Source organism: Apodemus sylvaticus, chromosome 4 (genome assembly GCF_947179515.1).
Source record: "Apodemus sylvaticus chromosome 4, mApoSyl1.1, whole genome shotgun sequence".
NCBI classification, from domain to species: Eukaryota; Metazoa; Chordata; class Mammalia; order Rodentia; family Muridae; genus Apodemus; species Apodemus sylvaticus.
In genome coordinates this window covers 14730435-14754917 of record NC_067475.1, presented here as the reverse complement: position 1 = coordinate 14754917, position 24483 = coordinate 14730435, and the positions used below count along the sequence as shown (strand labels likewise).

General features: G+C 43.7%; 1 protein-coding gene across 1 annotated transcript in view; it reads right to left on the bottom strand.

Annotated features, from left to right (window-relative positions):
• Dnai3 (dynein axonemal intermediate chain 3) overlaps positions 1–24483 on the bottom strand; it is a 50440-nt gene that overhangs the window by 18714 nt on the left and 7243 nt on the right. Inside the window, exons 4-15 of the mRNA XM_052178476.1 lie at positions 23679–23783; positions 22773–22922; positions 21448–21647; positions 19063–19179; positions 18139–18329; positions 17294–17418; positions 14354–14443; positions 11991–12077; positions 10098–10226; positions 8647–8720; positions 5983–6184; positions 4092–4179 (exon numbers count right to left, since the gene is read on the bottom strand). Coding sequence (XP_052034436.1) covers positions 4092–4179; positions 5983–6184; positions 8647–8720; positions 10098–10226; positions 11991–12077; positions 14354–14443; positions 17294–17418; positions 18139–18329; positions 19063–19179; positions 21448–21647; positions 22773–22922; positions 23679–23783 — 1558 coding nt within the window. The remainder of the gene's footprint in view (positions 1–4091; positions 4180–5982; positions 6185–8646; positions 8721–10097; positions 10227–11990; positions 12078–14353; positions 14444–17293; positions 17419–18138; positions 18330–19062; positions 19180–21447; positions 21648–22772; positions 22923–23678; positions 23784–24483) is intronic.

The window sequence follows — 24483 nt, the reverse complement described above, 5'->3', positions numbered from 1 at the left end:
TGGATGTCTATTCCTTCTATGATGGTTTATCCCAGATGCTTGTCTGTAAGAGTAACATATGAAATATATGACACCGGGCAGTGGTGGCACACGCCTGTAACCCCAGCACTCTGGGAGGCAGAGGCAGGCGGATTTCTGAGTTCAAGGCCAGCCTGGTCTACAGAGTGAGTTCCAGGATAGCCAGGGCTATACAGAGAAACCCTGTCTCGAAAAAAACCCAAATCCCCCCCCCCAAAGAGTAATATATAACATCACGCAGAAAGAAAATATTTGGATGATGTGTTTTCATGTTTGACGACATAAAAGTGTTCTATAAGCTGCTTATTTTAATAAAAGGCTTTTCCTTAAGTGCGTGTAAGTGTATTTTCTATCAGTCCCATGAGAATATTAGGTCTGTGAAAAGACTTATCTTTAAAAAAATATTTATGGGGCTGGAGAGATGGCTCAGCGGTTAAGAGCACTGAGTGTTCTTCCGAAGGTCCTGAGTTCAAATCCCAGCAACCACATGGTGGCTCACAACCATCCATAATGAGATCTGATGCCCTCTTCTGGTGCGTCTGAAGACAACTACAGTGTACTTAGATATAATAGTAAAATAAAATTAGAAAAAAATTATGATTTTAAATTATGTGTGTATGAACACGTGCACATCCAAAAGAGTGTGAGAGGCCTGGAGCAGGAGTCGGCAAGTTGTGAGCCACCTGACACGGGCAGGCGCTGTGAGCGGAACCCCGAGCCTACAGAGGAGCCTCAGTGCTCCTGAGAGCCATGCCGTCTCTCCAGCCCCAAGACCTGGTTTTTCAATATGGTGTTCTTAGAGCCTGGGACTTTGTGGGAGTTTAAGAAACACTTGGCTGAATGTAGAATGCACGTGACCCTACGTTCACGAAAGGAAAAAATTAAAGAGAAGGAAGGAAGGAAAGAAAACATTTTAATTTTAGGATTTATGTGTCTAAAGACAGAACTGTATTTTATTTAGAGAACTGTTGACTTTGTCAACTTTGTCTCATTTTTGGAATAAATCTGTGCTTTTGTGGTTTGAATCAGGTAGAGTAGGCATTGGAATGTGTCTCTCACAGATGGGTATATCCCTGCTGATTGGGATACAGTTTCGCAGTTTCTTGAAGTTGAGGTCATGACCCGCATCACATCTGAGCCTGGGGTAGGTACTAGTAAAATTCGGTAAAAGTCTCTGATCCTGGCCGTGGTGGCACACACCTGGAATCAGCACCCTGGAGGCAGAGGCAGGTGGATCTCTGTGAGCTGATCTACACAGGGACAGACAAGAATACACAACGGGGATTCTGTTTCAACCTCCCACCCAAAAAAGGGCTTTTGAATGAGAACTGAGCAAAATGCAATTCAAAATCAAACACGTAATGAAATTTGAGCCTTCACTTCTGTATTAGTCGGGGTTCTCTAGGGTCACAGAACGTATGGGCAGTCTCTATATACTTAGGGAATTTGTTGATAACTTACAGCCTATAGTCCAACTCCCCAACAATGCTCAGCAGCAGCTGTGGATGGAAGTCCAAGGATCTAGCAGTTGTTCAGTCCCACGAGGCAAGCGGGTAAGGAAGAGTGAGTTTTCCTTCTTCCAATGTCCTTATAGAGGTCTCCAGCAGCTCAGATTAAAGGCGTGGAAAGCAGTGCCTTTAACCCCAGATGATCTTGAACTCTGAGATCTCCCTGTCTTAATCTTCTGGAATTCATAGCCACTATGCTTCAAGATCTCCACGTCAAGATCCAGGTCAGAAACTTGTATCTCTGAGCCTCTAAATTAGGATCATAGGTGAGCTTTCCAATTCCGGATTGTAGTTCATTCCAGATATAGTCAAGTTGACAACCAGGAATAGTCACTATAGCTGTGTTGCCTCGGTGCAGCCTTGGTCCCCACTACACAGCTGTGACACTTTGTACTTCCAACGCTGCCCTGCTGCTTGACACCAAACACCTGGGCTCTGATTTGAGACTGTTGTATGTTGTGAATGACAGTGTTTTTACTGTGCATACAGCGTTTTCTGCTTTGGTGTGAGCACAATGGTTTGGTTGTGGATTTAAAGAATTCCAGGACTTCACTACTGACAATACTCAACTGTTTGTGTTGTGTGAACCAACACACACATCCATCTTCATAATTCTGTTCTCATCTTTGATAAACTACATTTTAGACGTGCGCACTCACCTACAAACACGACAAAGACTTGTTGCAAAAATATTTCTTTATGTTTTATTATTAGTAAATACTTGATTTGCATATCAATTTTATACATATATATGTCTGTCTGTCTATCTGTCTCTGTCTGTCTGTGTCTATATATATGACTGTGTAAAAGTTTCTTGGGTGAAAAAGGATCATAAGTAAAAACAATTGTTCCCTTCTGACCTGTAAGGAAACCAGGTCATTCTTATATACATCCAGGGAAACCCTTTATGTATATAAGTAGATTTTTTTTGTTTGTTTTTTGGATTTGGTTTTTTCGAGACAGGGTTTCTCTGTATATCCCTGACTGTCCTGAAATTCACTCTGTGGACCAGGCTCAAACTCAGAAATCCGCCTGCCTCTGCCTCCCAAGTGCTGGGATTAAAGGCATGCGCCACCACCACTTGGCCTATAAGTAGATTTTTAAAAATTAATATAATTGACCATGTAAACACGCACATGCACACAACTTTGGAAATTTTATAACAGAAATCTTTGGAGACAAGGTAAGTGTCTAAAAATACCTCAATTGCTACTTAGCTTCTAAATTTTTGCACTTTTTCAGTGTGCTCTGCTCTCTGTCGGATCACTTAGCAAACCTTTTGGAGAGGTTGAGTGCACCCTTCAGTCATGTTCCAAAGGAGGATGGACTGAGTTAAGCTAGATTTAAAAAAGACCGTTTTTCCTTTTCCATCCCTACATGGGTACTGGGCCCCACTCGTTTTCCCTACACTGTGAAACTATTAATTAGAAATTTTAACTTATGGAAATTTGTTTCTTTGTGTTTCATATTGTATCTTGTTATGCCTGAGGTAAGTTCCATTCAGAAAAATTATTCTTTGAACACTACACATTCCTTAACTGGGCTTCCTTCATTTAAAATTTTACTTTTAATTTTAAAATAGGTCCTTTGGACATGTCATACATGTATACAAAGTATCTGCCTGTCTGTTACTGTTTCTGGGATAAAATGCCACAGCCAAAGGCAACTTGGGAGGAAAGGGCTCATTTCATTCACACTTGTATGTAATAGTTCATCACCTAAAGCGTTAGGAAAATAAGTGAAACAGGCAACATCCTGAAGGGAGAGGATCATACAGAGGCTGCAGAGGGTGCTGCCCACTGGCTTGCTTAGCCTGTTTTCTTATAGAAGCCCGGACCACCAGCCCAGGAGTGGCACTACACCTATAGGGACGGACCCTCCCCAACCAATCACTAATTTTAAAAAATGTCCTCTAGGCTTGCCTGCAGCTCTGTCTTATGGAGGTGTCTTCTCAGTTGGGGCTCCCTCTTCTCTGATGACTCTAAGCTGTGTCAAAATGACTTGGAATTAGCCAGCGCATCACCCATCCCTCAGCTTCTAGCACCTCCCAACCTTATGCTGTGTCCTTTCCTCTTTATCACACACTGATTCCAGTTAGTGCTACCCACATGGGTGTAGAGGATGCTATAGGACCATCCACCAGGGCGTGGGCAACATAAGAGACATACCCCTAAGGAAAACTCTCTCCTCCTCAGCAGCCAATGGCTCGAGGCTTCAAAACCTACAGAAGGTGCCTTGGAGGCACGCACCCATGGCAGAGGCTGAGGAAGAAGTTCTACTCAGGTCTAGGAGTTCAAGACCAGCTAAAGCAGGAGACAGAACAGATGCACAGACCCAAATGTTCAGTGCTTACAGGACTGAATCAGGATTCTGTGTGATGGTTTCAGTACAAGCTGTCTCTCTCATGAGGAGATATAAACTTTCATTATAAACTTCCATCCTGGAGGTTCCATTAGGTGCACTCTTTTTATGAGTCAGACAGTTCTAGCAGGAAACCCACCTTAGACATCAGTGGATAACAGTGCTCCAAGATACCCTTGTCATAGACAGCAGCGCTTTAGTTACCTTGTATTTTGCAAAGGAAGGGGTCTTCGCCCAGGCTCAGCTTGGTTGGACAGTGGTCTAAACTTGTATCGCCCTTCGACAGTTTTATCTTTTGGAAGAAAATAAAAGAAAGACATATTCTTAGAAAACCCTTGGATTTTTTTTTTTTTTTTGGCCTGTCCCTTCTGCTCCTACATCATTGGAAACCGACCTTGTACACCCCACCCGCTCCTTTATCCCAGTTTTTCCCCCCATGACAATCACCCAATCCATTTCTATAACCAAGCTACCAAAGGAAGCCTGCCTGGGGAAATGTTTCCCAATCCCAAAGGGCTCTTTTCTTTCTTTATGTGTTTTATACTGTATTCCAAAATGCATCTTTTTGAGTTGTAGTGTAAGATAATGAACAAGGGGCTACTACCCTTCTTCCCTAAGGTTTTCGGCCGGACACAGGTTCAGGAAGGGACCTGGCTTTTACCTGGATGACTGCAGGTCCCTTCAGGGACATACTTTACCCTGAATGACAATTGTAGCCCCTTGCCCGCATCATGTATTCCTGGCTAGAATGATAAGCGACCCTTCGGTTTCTTCCCCTCTGCCAGTCTCCCCAGTTTTCTCCTTCTGGATGTTTATCCACTTGCTATGCAATTATTCTTTGGTACATTTACGTATTCATTTGTTTTGTGTCAACTATTAACAACTCAGTAAACCTTTCCCCCCACCCCCACCCCCACCCCCACCCCACCCCCACCAACTTCTTTTCTTCCTTTCCTTGTAAAAAGTTCTCTTAAGATTTATTTTATGTGTATGAGTGTTTGGCTTGTATGCATGTCTGTGCACAGTGTGCAGCGGTTAAGAGGTGCTCACAGAGGTCTGAAGAGGACATCAGATGCTCTGGGACTGGAGTAAGGGAGGCTTGGAAGCCACCAGGTGAGTGCTGAGAATTGAACCGAGGTCCTCTGCAAGAGCAGCAACTGCTCTTAATCACGGAGTCATCTCTCCAGCTCTCGACCCCAGACAATTTCTAACATTCTCTTTCCTGTTCTTTCCTAGTTACTTCAAAAATATTCTCACCCCTACAACCTCCTTCTCTGTGAGGGAGAGAATGCTGAAATTTATTCATAAATCAAAAGAAAAGATAGATATTAAGTTTGGGATTAGAATTACACATTCACTGGGGAGATGGCTCAGTGGTTAAGATCACCGACTGCTCTTCCGAAGGTCCTGAGTTCAAATCCCAGTAACCACAGGGTGACTCACAACCATCTGTAATGAGATCTTCTGGTGTGTCTGAAGACAGCTATAGTGTACTTACATATAATAATAAATAAATTAAAAAAAAAAAGAATTACACATTCTAAAGAAGAGGCCCGTTCGCACCATCCACAGTATCCATCCTTAGCTGCAGTCATATTATTCTGAAGTCGAATGGCTGACTCAGGCTAAATTCAATGCTTTCCTAGTTCTGTTTGGTCAGGAATATTATAGTATCACTTCTTACTACAGATATTCAAAATGGGCACAGCTTATTTTTTTTTCTGTGGAAGTGGGGAAAATTAACTTTCCTGGTACCACCCAGAGCTGCCAATCTTCAAGGAGTCAGTGTGCAGCTGAAGAATCATCACACAGCCATTTGTAAATTGTGGCTCACTTACACAACAAGTATCAACCCAGCCAAGGTCACTGTGGTTTGGGTGTCTGGTTTGGTATCGGCAACCATCAGTACCATCAGTTAAGGGGTTTGTAGGATGTATGTATGTATGTATGTATGTATGTATGTATGTATGTATGAATTCACAGATCTTGTGGTCCTGTGTTAACTCAAGCCATTCTTCATTTGGAGGGTAGGTAAATGAGTGTGATTTATGTCACTCGTGTGGTGATAGGGTGGAGCCAAGCCCATGTTACTTACCCTAGACAGGGGTTTCCAGGAGAGATCTAGGTGCAGGAAAGTCGAGGGCACATCAAAAGGAATCTCAATGTTCTCATCTTTCTTCTTCTCTGCCGGTGGTTGTGGGGGGTTTGCGTTGTTGGTGCCTGTGGCTGCTGAGGCTGCTGCAGCTGCAGTTGTGACTGCAGGTTTTTGGGGTCGGATGTCCCAAAAACAAATTGTGCTAAAAGAGAGCTCATGTTATTCTTTTTTTTAATTAAGACCAAGTAAGAGGCACAGTGTCCAGATACCACGGGAGACAATGGCAACACCTTAAGGTTTCTGAAACTGAGCTTTTATGAAACAAGGCCTTTCTGCATTTTGCTTTCTCAAAGATTTGATTTTTAACTATCTGCATTTGTACGTGTCTGTGTATGACTTGGTGTGTGGGAATGTAATATCCACAGAGGCCAGAAGAAAACCTCAGATCTCTGAGAGCTGGGATTCCCAGAGGGGGAGCTGTCTCATGTGGGTGCTGGGAACTGAACTTGGGACCTCTGTAAGAGCAGCCAGTACACTAACCCCTCCAGCCAGCACAGTGCTTCATATTTTACAGAATCACACCACGTTTGTGGATGTTTGACGATTTACTTTGTCTTGATGGTAACATGTTATCAGTTTGTAACTGATAACTTTAAAAGAGCATATAAGTGCTTTATTAAGATGTGACTCATGTATAATAAGTTCATCTATATAGAGAACATCATACTAAGTGAGGTAACCCAGACTCAAAAGGTGAATCATGGTATGCACTCACTAATAAGTGGTTATTAACCTAGAAAACTGGAATACCCAAAACATAATCCACACATCAAATGAGATACAAGAAGAAAGCAGGAGTGGTCCCTGGTTCTGGAAAGACTCAGTGAAACAGTATTTGGCAAAACCAGAACGGGGAACTGGGAAGGGGTGGGAGGGAGGACAGGGAAAGAGAAGGGGGCTTACGGGACTTTCGGGGAGTGGGGGGGCTAGAAAAGGGGAAATCATTTGAAATGTAAATAAATTATATCGAATGAAAAAAAATAACAATAAAAAAAAAAAGAAAAAAAAAGATGTATAGTTCTGATGGAGGTTGTTAAAGCAACCAGACTCTCTTCCTGGACCTCACAGCCCCTGCTCCTATCTGCTCCTCTAGCACAAGGTGCCATTATTTCTATTGGGATCAAAGAATTTTTGTTTTTGTTTTGTGTTTGTTTATTTTTGAGTCTGGAACTCAGTATGTAGACTGGGCTAGCCTCAAACTCACAGAGACCATCCTGCCTTTGCTCCCAAGTGCAAAGGTTTTTAAAGGATGAAAAGTTTGCACCATCACATCCAACTTCAAAGATTTTTTTTTTAAACATAGGATCTGGGGCTGGAGAGGTGGCTCAGCAGTTAAGAGCACTGACTACTCTTCCAAAGGACCTGAGTTCAAATCCCAGTAACCACATGGTGACTCACAACCATCCATAATGAGATCTGACACCCTCTTCCAGTTGTCTGAAGACAGCTACAATGTACTTACAAATAATAATAAATAAATCTTAAAAAAACTAAACAAAACAGGACCTCTCCATACAGCTCAGGCTGGCCTTAATCCATGACTCTCAGACTTCAGTGTTTTGAGTGCTTTGATTAGGAGCTTCAAAGCTGCTTTTAGTGGCAACATTTCCAAGTTTTGGAGTAAGCATTCTCGTTAGGATTACATGTCCTACATTGTTGTGAGTTAATTCTATAATCCGGCAGCTATGATCTCATTTAAATGAGCAGCCTTCAACATAGCTGTTGTATTATAACAACGTTCTATATAGATGTGCGTAAGAAAAGCGGCCGCTCTTCTGCTTTTAAGAAACCTTCCTGCTACGTGTGACACCCCTCGTTACCTGTGAGATAAACTGAATGGAAACAACATATACCATAAAGTTCCGAGTGTGGGGTGTGAAGAAGCAGAGTATTGGAGGCTAATGCTATGCATGGATACCTCGCCTAGTTACCACTTTGTTTCAAAAGTATTTTATTTACTATTATTATTATCATTATTGCTGTGTACATGATATGTCTGAGCACGGTCCCTGGCATGCTGGGGTGCATGTCTGAGCACGGTTGCTAGCACGCTGTGGTGCATGTGTGGCATGGTCCCTAGCACGCTGTGGTGTATGTGTGACAGACAGAGGACAACATTGGAGAGTGGCTCTCTCTCCTTCCACCCTGGGATCTGGGAGTCCAACTCGGGTTGTCTGGCTTGGCTGCCAATGGTTTTTAATCAGCCGAGACTTCTCTCTAGCTCCCATTTTCTTATCATCTCCAAATGTATTCCCATAAAAAGACTTGGTTGTTTTCTTTGGAGACAGGATCTCACTATGTAACCCTGGTTGGCCTGGAGTTTGCTTTGTAGACCGTGTGGCCTCATCCTCATAGAACTTGGCTCCAGCCTTCTGTGTGCTGGGATCAGGGCGTGGCCTGCTCCAGGTCAGACCCTGGCTTTGTTTGAAATGTCAGCCACACCCAGACCAGCGACAATCTATGCAGCTCTCCTTCTGTCACTTTAGCTTAATCGTTGTAATAACAATTATGGGAGAGTGAAGGGAGATATAGGTGTTAGGAACAGGGACGCCAGGAGAACACAGCGTGGCATGGGCTTCGGGTAGTGTTTGCAGTGAGACGTACCAATCTGCTGAGCATGTGACGAGTTGGCAATTTATTCCACTTCGGTTCTCAAAGACAGATCCCATCCTGTTAATCTGTTTGAAATTGTTTAAGAGAAGAAAATTCTGTAAACTAACGATAGCAGGTTCCCTCTAATGCTGCTTCTGACCTCCCTAGCCATGGGGCATTTTATCAGAAATATGTACATAAGAGTCTCAAAGCACAGAAACTATTATTAGAGAAAGGAAATTTCTAAGTAGCTAGAATTGATTTTTTTCTTACAGCTATTTTCCTTTAAATTTTTTTCTTCTAATAAGTTTTGTTAAATTGTTAACACTATCATAGAAGTTTGGAATCTGGGTTTTAGGATCCAACACCACTCAGAATTTTTACCCATTCTTATTCTTTGTTTACAGAAATGTTTTTATAGAGTTTTAGTTAGGATGCATGTAAATGTTGATTCTCAGATTTTTCAGTTTACATGACCCGAATTTTATCTGCATATGCACAGATTATTTTAAATTGTTTTATACAATGCTGATGATATATATCATCTCATTATTCACTAGTTTTAGAAATTCAGACTCCGTTTTTCACCACCAGCTGGCCGTGTGCTGGATGCTGACTTCCGTTGGAGGACAGTTTAAGAATCTCTCCCTCTCCAGAGGACACCCCTAGGTTCTCACAGATTCAGCGATCCAAGGCTTTACATTTTAAAGATTTAGAACTCTGTCCAAGGAAAAGAAAGCCTTGGTTGAGGAATTGCCAGCATCCAACTGGCCTGTGGGCATGTCTGTGGGAAATGGCCCTATTACTTGGGGCCCGAGGGCCCATCACATTGTGGGAGAACCATCCCGAGGTAGGCGATTCTGAGCTGTGTAAGAAAAGCAGGCTAAACCTGAGCTTGAGAAGTGTCTAAAGATGCAGCCAGCGAGTAGTGTTCCTCTGTGGTTTCTGCTTCAAGTTCCTGCCTCATCTTCCCTCAAGGATGGACTTGGAAGTGCAGCCAATATGCCCTTGCCTCTCCTAAGATGCTTCTGGTCAAATCATTTTATCACAACAATAGAAATGAAGCTAGAGTGAACCCCTAAAGCCACAATATTATTTCAGAAACTCAAAAAAACCCCACATTTCATAAATTAAACAGGGACTGAGGGTAGCTCAGTTGGTACAGTGCTTGTCACTGGGTTTGATCTCCAGCAGCACCACATGCACTGGATAAGGTACCCACATCTGTAAGCCCAACACTTGGGAGGTGGAGACAGGACAATCAGAAACCCAAGGCTGTCCTTGGCTACTTAGTAAGTTAAAGCCAGACTGTGATCCAGGAAACATTGTCTAAAAAACGAAACAAAACAAACAAATCTAACAGAATCCATATTGGTGAGATGGCTTGGTGGTTAAGATTACTGTTTGCTCTTCTAGAGAACCCAGGTTTGATTCCCTTCACCGACACTGCCATCAAAACTTACCTCGAATGAGTCTGGCAGCCAGTGTATGTCTGTGATTACTTTCCTATGACCGTTTTCAATTGAAGACACCGCACAGTGTCTGATGTACATTGTTTCTTTGTTGCTGTCTGGTTCAAGGAGAAACATCGGCTGGATAAAGGTGGAAAGAAAGTTACATTTTAGAGAGCTGACAGGCAACTTCACTGGCCATTCCAGTTAAAATGTAAAAACCCAGAGTTTACCAGTTAAGGTAAAGCACAAATTAGTGTTTCCCTATACTACATATTTAGTAACAGATTTAACAACTTTCCCTTTCAAAGTATTATATTGGGCTGGAAAAATGGCTCAGTGGTTAAGAGCACTTGACTGCTCTTTCAAAGGTCCTGAGTTCAAATCCCAGCAGCCACATGGTGGCTCACAACCATCTGTAATGGGATCTGATGCCTTCTCCTGGTGTGTCTGAAGACAGCTATAAGTGTACTCATTTACATAAAATAAATAAGTCTTTTTTAAAAAAGTAGTATAATATCTACATTTTGTGGATTGCTGTTGATAAACAGGTAAGGGCAGGTAGGTTTAGAGTTTGTGACTGGACGATGAAAAAGGTAGGCGGGGCTAAGTTTTTCAGAGATACAGGACTGGGGACAGAGGACAGAAGGATGAGAGAAGATGGAGAAAGAGAACTAACCCGATTCACGAGGCCTGAAATAGCCACAAGTATCTGTGGTTATCACAGAAGAGCAATAGAATAATATAGGGTGATTTGTCCAATCTCGGTGGGCAGCTTGTATCAATATCAATCGCCTCTGAGTTCATTATGTGGGTGTTTTGTAGGTTGAGAATTTATTGATATAAATCTGACTGATAATTTAGTGGCCTCTGGAGTTTTGATTTTACTGGGTTACAGGGATTTGTGACAGCTAGCCACAGGGGGCGGATGACTGAGAAAACAGCTCTTCAGTGGCAAGTGAACCTCGGGTGGGTGGGGGAGGAGGAGACCACTGGAGCAGAAGAGTAGCCCGTGATAGCATAGATTTGTTTTTTGTTTTTGTTCTTAATTATTACATACAACAGCATTTCACAAGAATTATGAACCTAAACTATTCATGAAGGAGTGTTCCCATGGGTCCAGGGATGTATACATCCTGCCGTTCCTTGGGGAGAGACTTATGGATGGCAAGGCTGGAGGACTGGGGCTGGAGGGGGATCTGTGATACGGAGGGTAACACTCACCTAGATGCTGGCTGCTCTTCCCAGTGTTCTTACTGGAATCCACGGCCTCACAGAACCATAACATATTATTTTTTAACTTAAAGTTTTTGTTACTGTTTTGTATATATACATATGTATATGGGGGCAGGGTCGAAAACTAACTTGTGGGAGTAGATCTCTCCTCCCACTGTTTGGGTCTCAGGGATTGAACTCAGGTCAGTGGGCATGGTGACAGGTATGTTTACCCACTGAACCATCCTGCCAGCCCATTGGCAGCATATTTTCATCAGAAAGAAGTGTCATTCTTCCATCTCATACACAGGAACTGTCTGTTGGAGAGGCTAGGTAGCCCGTCCAATACCTGTAAGGCAGTTTTTCTTGGTACCCTGATTGTCCATCCTTCCATCCTGGAGGCCTTCCACAAAATCACTTTAGACAAAGTGTTTGCTCCCTTCATTTCCCTTAATAATAAATACAGCAACCAAACCCTGCAAACTCCTGTGCTGGCCCGTGAAGCTTGTTGTTGTGAGCTTAGTGAATGATTCCATAAAAAGTTACTCAGGACACGCTTACAAACAGATGTGAAGGGTGGCAAAAAGAAAATGATCACTGTGCTTCTTACTCTGAGTCTTTATAAACAAGGCAGGTCTTTTATGTATGTTTTGGAGAAACTCTCAGATGGAGAACCTCTAGAGAGCAAACCTTGAGAGAGGCCTTTTTACTTCTGCTGCTTCCTGTCTTGATGTTTTCTATGCGGTCCGCGTGTGCCGTGATATCCCACATGACGATCTAAAATGGAGAGAGGTGTCAGCATAGCACTTTCAAGACACAGAGAACTGGTTCTGAAAGACTGCTTGTTAGGAAGTCGGTGGTGTACAACCTGATCAATTACATAACCAGCCCTTGCCTTAGGGCGTAATCTGACCTAGCTTGTAGCCAAAGTAACTCAGTATCCTTTAGATCAGAAATTGAGGAGAATATTTTCATCTCTTTTTCCTATCCCTTACTCAATGTATTTGTGTTAATAAATGCTATTACTGAGCAAATAAATGCAAGATAAATATTGTGCACTTCCCGGTGCTTTAGGGAGATTTTGTTTGTTCTGCTCTGGATATAGGTACAGCTTGCTTCAGACCTGGGGAGGAACACACTTTACCCAAATTCTCAAGAATGAAGTACAAACATCCAATCAGGGGGGAAGAAAGGCAGACAAATGATCGTAATTGTCTCTAACTGCTATTGTCTGATGATCCCTCTTTTAAAAACAAGAACAAAGTAGAATATACAACAGGAAGCCAGGGCAGTTGGCAGTGGCTAAACAGCATGTCCGAACAAAAAGAAAATGTTAACGAAGGCCAATATGGGAGAGCCATGGGTGACTATTTTATCGTGCCCTTTCCCAAAATACTCTACAACAGTCAGACCATTCTTATGACAAAGGCAAAGGCACTTCGGGTGTTCTTGGCTCTGAGTCATTACTATGACCTCAGTCACTGTTGAACAAAATCCATGGAGACATTTGTTTACCTAATTTTCCTGCTGTTGTGGAGAAATGAAACTAGAAGCTTCTCCTTTCTGGATCTCAGCTTAGGAAGCTTTTTTAGCCACACACAGAAAGACCTTTATTTTATTTTATTAACTGGGACAAGGTGTCATGTAGATCTTGAACTATCTATGTTGCCAAGGATGATTATACTGGGCTGGTTTTGTGTGTCAACTTGACACAGGCTGGAGTTATCACATAGAAAGGAGTGTCAGTTGGGGAAGTACCTCCATGAGATCCAGCTGTAAGGCATTTTTTCAATTAGTGATCAAGGGGGGGAGGACCCATCGTGGGTGGTGCCATCCTTGGGCTGGTAGTCTTGGGTTCTATAAGAAAGCAAGCTGAGCAAGCCAGGGGAAGCAAGCCAGTAAGAAACATCCCTGCATGGCCTGTGCATCAGCTCCTGCTTCCTGACCTGCTTGAGTTCCAGTCCTGACTTCCTTTGTTGATGAACAGCAATGTGGAAGTGTAAGCTGAATAAACCTTTTCCTCCCCAAGTTGCTTCTTGGTCATGATGTTTGTGCAGGAATGGAAACCCTGACTAAGACAGATGACCTTAAAACCCTGGTGCCTCTACCTCCCAAGTGCTGGGGTAGAGGGGTGTGCCTGCATGCTCTGTTTAGGAAGTGCTGGAGAACAAACTTTGCCCGTGCTGGGACCTCTGTAGCTTCATCCTGCACCTTAAGCTTAGATCATAGAACAACTTTAGAGGTTTGCTTCCCTAATACAACAGTATTGGAGGACAGAATCTCAATGTGGTAGAAGTTATATATCTTAGAAGAAAAACGTTGGGCAGTGGTGGTGCAGGCCTTTAATCCTAGCACTTGGGAGGCAGAGGCGGGCAAATTTCTGAATTCAAGGCCAGCCTTATCTACAGAGTAAGTTCTAGGATAGCCAGGGTTATACAGAGAAACCCTGTGTCAGAAAACAAAAACAAAACAATAACAACAGAAAAAAAAAAAAAGAAGAAGAAAAACAAAGCAGATGTGGTACCAAGCACATACAACTTCAATGATGTGTATTTTTCAATGAACTTCTATTTGAATTCTGTATTATTTCATAACTCATTAATAGCTTCAGGGGAATTGCAGCAATGGTCTTTTATGAGAGGTAATGGAGTTTATGGCTTGCTACATTGGTTACTGTTTGTCAGTTTGATGTAAACTAGAATCATCGGGGAAGAGGGAACCTAGGAGTTGCTTAGGTCAGAGTGGCCCGTGGATGTGCCTATGGGCATTTTTTGATTGTTATAAAATGGCTGTTCCCACTGTGGGAGGTCCCACTCTAGCCACATGGGTCTGGGCTGTGTAAATGAAAGAAGTAGAGTAGACTGAGCTGTGTTATTCTGACTGAATTATCCTGTAATCACCTCCAGTTCCAACCCCATGTCTGACATTACTTTCTACTCAAACACATGGCCAACATGACTCCCCTGTGCCACACTGAACACTTAAGTTCTAAATCTACCAACATCAAAGTGTTGTCCAGCCTTAATGAATATCTAAAGACGATCCCCAAGTACCTGTCCATTGATGCAGCCTCCAGCGATGATATTGGGGTCACTTGGGCAGAACTCGAAGCAGAAGATGTCGTCGGGGCTCTCCAGCATCAACTGAAGTCAACCCCACCAATAAAAAAAAAGGTATTAAATAATATTGAGATGGGAAGAAGTCTGATTTTGTAGCTGTCTATAGGCAGCACACATCAGAGGCAGTCTTTAGAGTCAGACCTCTGGGGTGGAAGGTCTTTTTGTTGAATTTTACCATGGACATTGGTTCCACCTATGAGACTGGTGGTCTCTCTCAGGATTTGGGTCCTTCCATCACTGCCCAAGGATTACATAATTATTGGGGACATGCTGTCCTATGTCAAACAGAAGAATATGAAGTTGGTGTTTCTGAGGAATGAAGAAGATAAACTCTGAGGGAGGAGGAGGATATTTGTCTTTCTTCTTCATGTATCTCCTCAGGCATATAGTGGGCAGTGGAATAGAAAATTCACTGGGTGGGAGAATCTGGACGTAATGGTGATAAATATTTCAAGGTTCTTCCAGACAGGGTTTTTCTGTGTAACCCTGCCTATACAGGAACTCACTCTGAAGAGCCAGCTAGTCTTGAACCCAGAAATCCATCTGCCTCTACCTCCTGAGTGCTCTATATACTTTTGGCTGTATAGGAACTAACTGTGTAGACCAGGCTGGGGGAGAACTCAGAGATCCACCTGCCCCTTGCTCCTGGGCTCTGGGATTAAAGGTGTGTGACACCTCTCCCCGTCCTGGTTCAACTTGATTTTTTAACTGGGCTTGGGTGAATTATTTTAGTTTATAGCACTCTATGGATTTTAGAGAGAGCTTTACTTTTGAAAGTAAAAATACTAATGATAATCATGATTTTGATTAGGAAATGTAGATCATGCATATTATCTCTTAAAAAGTATTTTCTTTTTGTGTGTATGTGCACATGTGTGTGTGTACACATGTGTGTAGAATGTGTATGTGTGTGTGAATGTATGTGTGAGTGGTATGTGTCTTTGTAAGTTTGTGTGTATGCGTTTGTATGTATGTTTATATGTGTGCATGTGTGTGTATATTTATAAGTATGCGTATGTGTGTATGTTTGTAAATATGGGTGTATGTGCATGTATGTGTGTTCTTAAGTGTGTATGTGCATGCATATGTGTATATGTTTATAAGCATGTGTATGTGTGTGTGTTTGTAAGTATTTGTGTATGTGCATGTGTGTATATGTGTCCCTATGTACGTATGCTCATAAGTATGGGTGTGCATGTTTGTGTGTGCATGTGTGTGTGTGCACTTGTAAGTTGTGTATGTGTACACACATGTTTGTGTAGGTCAGAGGGTGATGTCAAACACCATCTTGATCCTTCTCCACTTTACCTTTTCAGACAGGGTCTCTCACTTGAACTCAAAGCCAGCTAGTTCAGCTAGCTTGTTATCATTAGTTACCCAGCAAGCCCCACAGGCCCCTGCCTCTGCCTCCAAAGCACCAGGATTCAGTTCTTCACCTTCACACACCTGCTTTACCCACAGGCCCGTCTCCATAGCTCATGCTTGTCTTTTAAAAGCTTGTCTTTAAAACAGAGGAAAAGAAAGGTTTTTTGTTTGTTTGTTTGTTTTGTTTGTTTTTAGCATCCTAACAGACTAGGCATCTGGCCGCACTTCCTTGGCAGAGTGAATGGTGAATGGAGTAGCCCCCAGGGCAGTGGCACCAGGAGGTGCTCTCTCTGGGAGAGAGAGGGAGGGTTGTACTAGTTTGTGGTTAAAAAAAAAAAGGGTGTGGGGCTAAATAACTACCATTCGGATCTCTGCATCTACAGTAAAACACATTCCACCCACTAGGACAAAATGGCCCTTAGGGGAAAGTCTTGGTTCTGCAATAATTAAGAATCTCAGAGGAATGGGGTATTATTACATTTAAGAGCATTGAATTAATATAACACTAATAGCACCTCGAAGTAAGAACTCTTACTGAGCAGAAAAAAATCGAAACAAGAAGTGAATCTAGCTCTGTCTTGTTTTATGTGGCTTGACATGGGATTTGGTTTGAGTGTGTGTGTGTGTGTGTGTGTGTGTGTGTGTGTAGGTGTACATGTGAGTGTGAGTGTGTTTTAGTTAGGCTGTTTAAAATTTGGAGAGTCAGATACCCAGTTACAACCCAGTTCAGACTCCCGTGATGATGGGTGGCTGTGCAGAGAGCTGAAGAAAGGGCCCTTCACCTTTGGGATCATAGTTCCCATAGGCTCCCACACAGTCGCTTTTACTCTCTACCACCCCCTCCTGGCAATCCTTAGAATTGAGCAAATTCTTAGGAAACTAAAAATCTATATGCATTTGAATACCGCCATATTCAAATAGTCCTTTAAAGAGGTATGTGCGTGTGTGTGTGTGTGTGTGTGTGTGTGTGTGCCCAAGCATGCATCTGCATGCGTGTACATATATATGCAGTTGTATGTGTGTATATGTGTAGGCTAGAGGTCTGTTGTCTTCTTCAGTTACTTTTCCACCTTATTTTCTGATTCACTGAACCTGAAGGTCACTTGTTGGCCTGAACTGACTGGCTAATGAGCCCCAGAGATCCTTCTGCCCCCTGCCCCAAGCACTGTGGATACAGATGTGACAACAGTCCGGCTTGCGAGGATCTGACGTCAAGGCCTCAAGCTTCCCTGGCAGGCACTTTGTGGACTGAGACATCTCCCCAGACGCAACAGCTTCTTCATGTTTTAAAAAAATCGACTCGCCCAATACACGCTCCATAAAGTAAGCATAAAGTTTTACATTGTTCGGATTAAATGACGGCAGGCTGTGACCAGAGAGATCCTATTTTCTAAGAGTTTACGATGTTAGGAGATCATACAGTAATTCGCAGCTAACGTTTTTTTTCCTAGGGACGTGATAATGTGGTATTTGAAAAATTAGGCACCTGGTGTAGCTTCCATCAATTACCTGAGGGTGGATGGGGTCGGAGAAACTCCAGAAGAGGATCAGTGACGGCTGAAGCAGGAGTTTGCCTGAAAAGTGCACTCTTTCTTCGCAGGAGAGGCGCACGGCCACCGACACCACTATGAGCCCTGGGTGAACACGGGTACAAAGCAGGCAGCAGTTGCTGGCCACAGAGAGACTTCCAGCTGGTGCTTGTCATTGTAGCAGATTTCATGTGTGAGGCCAACATCACTCAGCCCTGAAAATGTAGCTGGTTCCCACTGGGATGTGTGGTTAGCATACACGGTGTACTTGTGAAGTTTGGTAATTAAAAAAAAACAACTCAGGATTTTATTTTATCTTTGTGTGTGCATGTGTGTTGGTCCATGTGACTGTGTGCTGAAGTGCAGCATGAGTGTAGGGACCATGGGGGCAGTAGGAGATGCTGGATCCTGCAGAGATGGAGTTGTGGGTAGCTGTGAGTCACCCAATGTGGATGCTGGGTATGGACGCTGGTCTAACCACATGTTCCCAACCACTGAGCCATCTCTCCAGCCTGCAAGAAGTATTTTTAATAAGAGAAATGCCGGTGAGGAGGGTTGGAAGGGCGAAAGAGTGGGGGCTTCTCTTTTCCTGGCTGTACCTGGACACATTGCTTTAACCTTAGCTGTTGAGCTCTCTATAGGGGTCTCTCCAGAGCGCTAGGGGCAGAGAACTCAGCCCCGGGGTCTGGCAAGCCACTGGAAAGGGCAGTTCTTTGTTTGCTGTTCCTTGACCTAAGCTGGAGCTGCCCCAGGTGCAGGTGTAGAGAGGGGCTGGAACTTGGCAAGTCTTATACGCCCTCCCCACCCCCGGCATTTCTTCCTCACCGTAGATGGTTGGGTGCCACGAGACACAGGTAATCATTTTCTCCATGGTGCTGTGAAGGTCTGTAAAGGACTGGTACTCCTTCAGATGGGTGTCCGTCTTGTCCCCAAAGGCGCTCTCCTCCTCGGCGAGGTTCTTCCAGTCATCGATAAAAGTGTTCATGATCTCGTTTTGCTGCAGGGCTATTTCGACGCTGTTTTATTTTTTAAAGAAAGAAGCATCCCGCGGGCTGGATGTTAGTATCCAGTGAGATTGTCACTATGTCAGAGGGTTGATGCGTATACATGAGGACCATTACTGCTTATAACCCCAAAGCTGGCGCCGTGTGAACCCCTCAGAAGTCTCGCTCACAATCTTCTTTGGGAAATGATGCCACACTCAGTTTATTTTAGATAAAATTCTGAGAGAAAAGGAACTCACTTCTTTAAAAGTGCTTGTTCCCAGCCCGAAATCCCATTTAAACAGACTTGAAAACACAAATAATGTTAAACAGTTTTAAAGTTGGAAGGAAAACTAATATTACTCTGGGTTTCTTATTTACTCTGACCAGTGCTGTTACAGCTCTTACATAAGTTTTCCTCTTTCTTTTGGGTCTGTGTTCTCTTTCCTTTATAACAGGGAAAGAACTACAGAAGCCCCTTCTTGTTAGAACATGGGCCTGTACCTGCTGACCTCAGAGCCTCAGTCAGACCACGCTTGCCTGCTTCTCTCTCTGGAACAGTTAAGACGCTGTCTGTGCTGTGGCTGACTAACTCTCAGTTTATAGCATCCACCTGCTCCGCAGTCCTTTTTCTACATTCTAGGCGGAACTAAGTCACGTGATGCGAAATGTCCCTTTACCCCTGAAAGGCTATGAAAAAGTCAGCCAATATTAAAAGTAAGTGTGTGCGTACTGTGTTTAAAGTTCTTCACATGTCCTTTCTTACCTTGTGGACACACTGTTGAAGAAGTCGGCGAAAGATTTTGATTCTCTGATGATGTCTTTTTCCTCTTCTGAGAATTCTCTTGGATAATACTGTGTGGTAGCATTTTTTGGAAATGCCCTAATATATATATAAAAAAAGTTGAACACCAAAACTTGAATCAGAGAAAATCAAGTATAAGTTACACCGGGTCAAAAATCTATTTCCATGGCAGTGGTGTCAGAATACTTCCATCAAAATATTTTACCTTTAATATTTTTTTATCAAAAAATCAATATTGATTACCAAAGTCTACATGTATGTTTCTCCAACATGATGATGATGATGATGATGATGATGATAATAATAATAATAGTAATAATATAAAAAACCTGGGAGCTAACAGGAGGTATGGAAAATCAGCTAAGAAGAGAACATGGTCAAAGTAATTGCATCCTATTGAAACCCAGATCTGTGGACAGTGTACTTGCATTAAAAATGGCCTTAAAGGGGGTCTTAGGTCATAAAATCTGATTTAGAAATTATTTAAAAATATAGAAAAGTTGTAAGAAGGATATAACTATAAAGAAATTTCTATATGTCCTTTACCCAGATTCTATAATGAATATTTGTCAAGTTTACTTAACTGTCTTCCTCTTTAAGTCGATATTTGTAGTATTTACCCCATTCTCCTTCTTTTCTCTCTCCTCTTTCATCAGTCTCTCTCTCTCTCTCTCTCTCTCTCTCTCTCTCTCTCTCTCTCTCTCTCTGCTGTATGTGGATGGTATAAGGATGTGACCAGGTACAGGCTTGTATGTGAAGGTGCATGTGAGTGCAGAGCGGACGCTCTGCCCTTACGTGCCTTACCCCCCTGAGATCGTGTCTACCCCTCCATCTGGGGATCAGTGTTGTTCAGCTAGGCTGGCCAGCCAGCCAGCTCCAGTCACACTCCTATCACTGCCCTCCTGAGTCCTAGTTTTGGGTGGGGGTGCTGCTGTGCAGGGCTTTTTGCGTGGGTGTTGGGTTTGGAATCTAGGTCCCGGTACTTGCACAGCAAGTCCTCACTCTGGGTCTGTGTATTTAACCAAGCATGGTGGATTCCACATCCTCAAGGGACGTTCGGCAAATGCTGTTAAAGTCTAGTAGAGTCCAGAGACTGGTACACACCCTGGGAAGCACAATAAAACCCTCTAGTTGCAGAGACATACTTGGCTTCCAGTGCCCATCGATGGGAGAGCCTGCTCTCAGAGCATGAAGCTGGGGCTGGCTACGATGGGGCAGCAGCGGAATCCACGTCAGTAGAGACATGTTTTTATCTACTTGGCTTGCCTCCTCTGTAACCTCGTCATCACACTATACTGAGCTTCATCCTCAGTCTGACTCACTGGGTGAGCCTTAGATCCTAGGTCACTGAGCCAGGAAATGGAGGATGGCCCAATCATCAGTTTGGACTCTGAGGACAGATTATCTATCTTGAAAGCCTGGTTCAGTCGCCATGTGACCCTTGGCTAATTATCTAACTAGTCTGAGCCTGTTTTCTTGTCTGTGAATAGACGTCTTTAAGGCATCCCCAAGTCGCTGTCGGAGTGTGTTCTGTGAGTGTGTGCAGAGCCTTGAAGAGAGTTTAAGAGAGAGTGCCCAGTAGAGTCTGGGGTATTCAATCCATGTTTATTGAAAAGGATCAGTAAATCGCTGCTGTGAGTTGCGAATGGATTAAACAGCAACCAGGCAGCAAAGTACAGAGAGTTTGGAGGATGCTTTAAATAGAACAGCATGCTCTTGGTGTTGTCTACCTGAGTGGGCATCTGTGGTAGCACACGGAATAGAGGTGAGGAGGAATGTTGATTCTGAAACCTGAGAGACTTGGGTTTTGGACCTCCAGGCAGAAATAAAAAAAAAATATGCTTGTTTGTGGTGTTATGAAAGTAGCAAGGCAATTAGGAGTCATTCTTATTCTTCAAAGTGGTTTGTTCTTTTGCTTTTCAGTAAAACCATTAGTACTTCAGTTTAAAATGTTATAAACGTTTTGTGTGTGTGTGTGTGTGTAGACTTTATTGTGTCTGTGGTGAGTGGGACATAGCCCAGTGTCCTGTGTGTCTTAGGCAACTGGGGGGTCAACTTGAAATACATGGCAAGTTCCAGGGTAGCCTGGGCTAAATAGTGAGATTCCTGTCATAAACAAAGTCTTTGAGCAGGAAGAGCAGAGTTCCTAGAAGACAACAGTAAGATTGCAGGCGTGAGTCAGCCGGCACTATGACTATTGACACCATTTTTCATTTTCCTCCTCTGTGGGTTTTAGCATGCATTTGTATCTTGTTCTCTGAGGTTTTAAAGAAGAGCGTTAGTGGGCACCAGCCAGTCTTCCCCAACCGGACGCATGCTCGTGTCTGGTATATAATAATCTCATACCATTTTGTCTGTGTGCTTGTGTCCTTGACTTCCGCAATGACTTGCAAGGCCGCATCTCTCTCAACTTGTGTGAGGGTGTAATTTTTGTCTGGGTAAGATGTGCACTCAATGTAGGCATCTTTTATGCTAGAGGCATTCTGGTCACTGAAAGTTACCGGTGCGCCGAATTCACACCGTTTTCTAGAAATCATGTAGGTCACCTGAAACACACGTAAGCAGCAAAGGAAACCTCACGAAGTCCATGGAGAAAAGTGGGTGTGCAACACGGTGTGCGTAAGCTCAGGCCCTCTAAGAGGTCCTTGGACCCTTGCTGTCCGTTCCACCTCCTTGTGGCCTTTGTCCCCACAGCCTGCAGCCACTATGCCTCAGTGAAGCTATGCTTACCCTGACAGAGGTGATAGGGATTTTACATCTGGTCCCGGAGGAGGCAGATAAGAGGCATGTGGAGGCCCACCTCCTGCTTGGGACAACCCTGAGTGTAATCTGTGTTTCTGAGCTCCTCTAGGGACTTGGGACAAAGCCTTCCTTCTAGAGACTATGGCCAACTTGTCCCCTTTGAGGGCTTCTTTCCTTCCCGTCCAGCACCTTCCCAAGCCATTTGTTCAAGATCCTCCCTCCCCTCAGGAGTTGCTTACAGTTAGAGAACCCCGATGTGTTCATTTCCTACTGTTGCTATAACCAACTACCTCAGCTGGGGTGACCTAAAACAAGGGATTCCAGTCTTACAGCTGTGGAGGCAAAACACCTGAGATTGTGGGGAGGATTCCTGTTGAGGGGCAGTGGAGAACTTGGCCTTGACTCTTTCCTTGACCACAGGTGTGCTCCCCTCAGGGCTCTACAGTCTCTGAGCAAGCCCCTGTGTGGGCATTGATGCCAGGGCTCTGAGGGCTGGAGGTCGCATTCTCGGTCTCTTTCTTTAGGCATCCTTGTCTATGTCTACGTGTAATCAGTTCCTCATGGATAAAAGCAATAAAAGCAGTTTAGGGCCTTGTTCTGTTTGTGACCTCATTATAGCTAACTATATTTGCAAAGACACTCTCCATACCAGCCGTGTCACACTCTGGGGTACTAGGGGCCAAGAGGCTTTAAGATATCCTTTCTTGGGAAACAGATTCAATCCATGACACCTACTAAAGAAAGAGACCAATCTTCTACTAGAAAACAACAAGGACAATCAATACCTCAGCCCCTAAACAAAACAAAACAAAGAGAAAAAAACCTTGCACTTTCCAGTACCACATACAGCAAAGTTTGGGGTCTTTCTGGAAAGAACGATACCCAGTTAGAGGAAGGTAAAGACTGGAAAGCACTGTGAAGATGCTAACCCGCTTCTCCGATTCTTGGACAGATTCTTCCTCAATTTCTTTTTCGCTGCCCAGAGATAGCCACGGCTTGGAGACCGGTGGCTTGTAGATGTACACTTCTTCCTGAACGTACTCCTTGAGTTCTTCCTGTTCCTCTGGCACTTCTGGCGTCTAGAGCAGAACAAAAGGTTGTGCTGGGGCACACATGTGGCCTCTCGTACGCTCCGTGTGAGTCTCTCACCATGAGCGTGGCTTTTGTGTGGGTGGCACGGGGCGCTTCCCGTGTCCTTGTCATCTTATGCGCTCAGAAGTGAACTAAGCCACAAAGGGGGAGGGGTTGGAGAAGAAGAATTAAAAAGACAGACATCAGGATACAGGGAGGTGACAAGGTAAGACGAAGATGGACGGGGAAGAGGAGAACACCCCACATTCTGAAAGCAGCATTTACGGAATGCCTTTGCACCCAACACAGGTAGCTGAGTTAGATGGTTAAAATGTGAAGCTCAGTTTCCTTGAGTTTATGATGGGGTTATTTGATAAAAGAAAAAAATGTATACGTGTATATAAGTGTGTATGTGTGTGGGTGTATCTGTTTGTGTAGTGTGTGTGTGTCTGTTTGTTTGTGGTATGTGTGTGTGTGTCTGTGTTTGTGTTTCTGTGTGTGTGTGTGTCTGTGTCTCTGTGTGTCTGTGTGTGTGTTAGGAGGTGCATTCTATTAGGAAGAACCCAGGGTTGTGTAAATTTGTACTCCTGAGTTCCTTTACTCAGGACAGACCTCAGCATTCTGAAGGGAAGCGAGTGCTCAGGGAGCAGAGCCACGCGAGGGGGAGGGGAGGATGGCCGAGGGGGGGGGCGAGGGGCCGAGGGATACCACAGTTGTACTGCTCCCTCCAGCAGCCAGCCTGCAGGGCCTTCCGATTTACTGACCTTTAAGAAGTTTTCCTTGCCTTCCTCTGTTCCAATGAGGTAAAAGTTAAGTCCATATTTGAAGTCTTTGTCGTAAACGAGGAGAAGTTCCTCCCCTGGGTACTCCTGTGGGGACACCAGCAGTGGGCAAGAGTTAGTGCTCCTTCAGATCGACAGTCTGAAAGGTAAACATACTGATAATCTGCCTTCTAGTCCCAACTCCCTAACTATTCGGTTAAAACCACAACGGATCCAGGGAAAAATTTACCATATGATTAAAAAAACAGATTTATTGATTTTTATTTTATTTTATAGGTATAAGTGTTTTGTTTGGACGAATTTTTATGCACCGTGGACATGTCTGGTTTCCATGACAGTCAGAAGACAGAGCTGGATCCTCTGGAACTGGAGTTATCCTGTTGTGAGTCACCATGAGGACAGTGGGAACCGACCTTCTTTGGAAGAGCAGTCAGTGTTCTGAACAGCCAAGTCAGCTCTCCAGCCTGTGACCATATGACTTTATTTTTAACAGAAAGAGGGAAACACCAGGTTTGAGGAAAATGGTGTAAGTGGGTTGGCCTGGAGCTGTTTATATTCTAAGGCTAATTTGAGCCCCCAGAACTAGTGGCCCCAGAGACGAGAGAGTTCACATAGATGCTAGCTGCTTCTTCTCCCCAGTTAATTATGATTGGTAAATGAAGATGTCAACAGCCAATAGCGGGGCAGAAGAGACGCAGGTGGGCTTGAGGTTTTGTGGGTTTGGGTCAGAGGAAGGACCATGAGATAAAGGAAGAATGTTGTGGACAGCCCTGGGTTTGTATTTTGT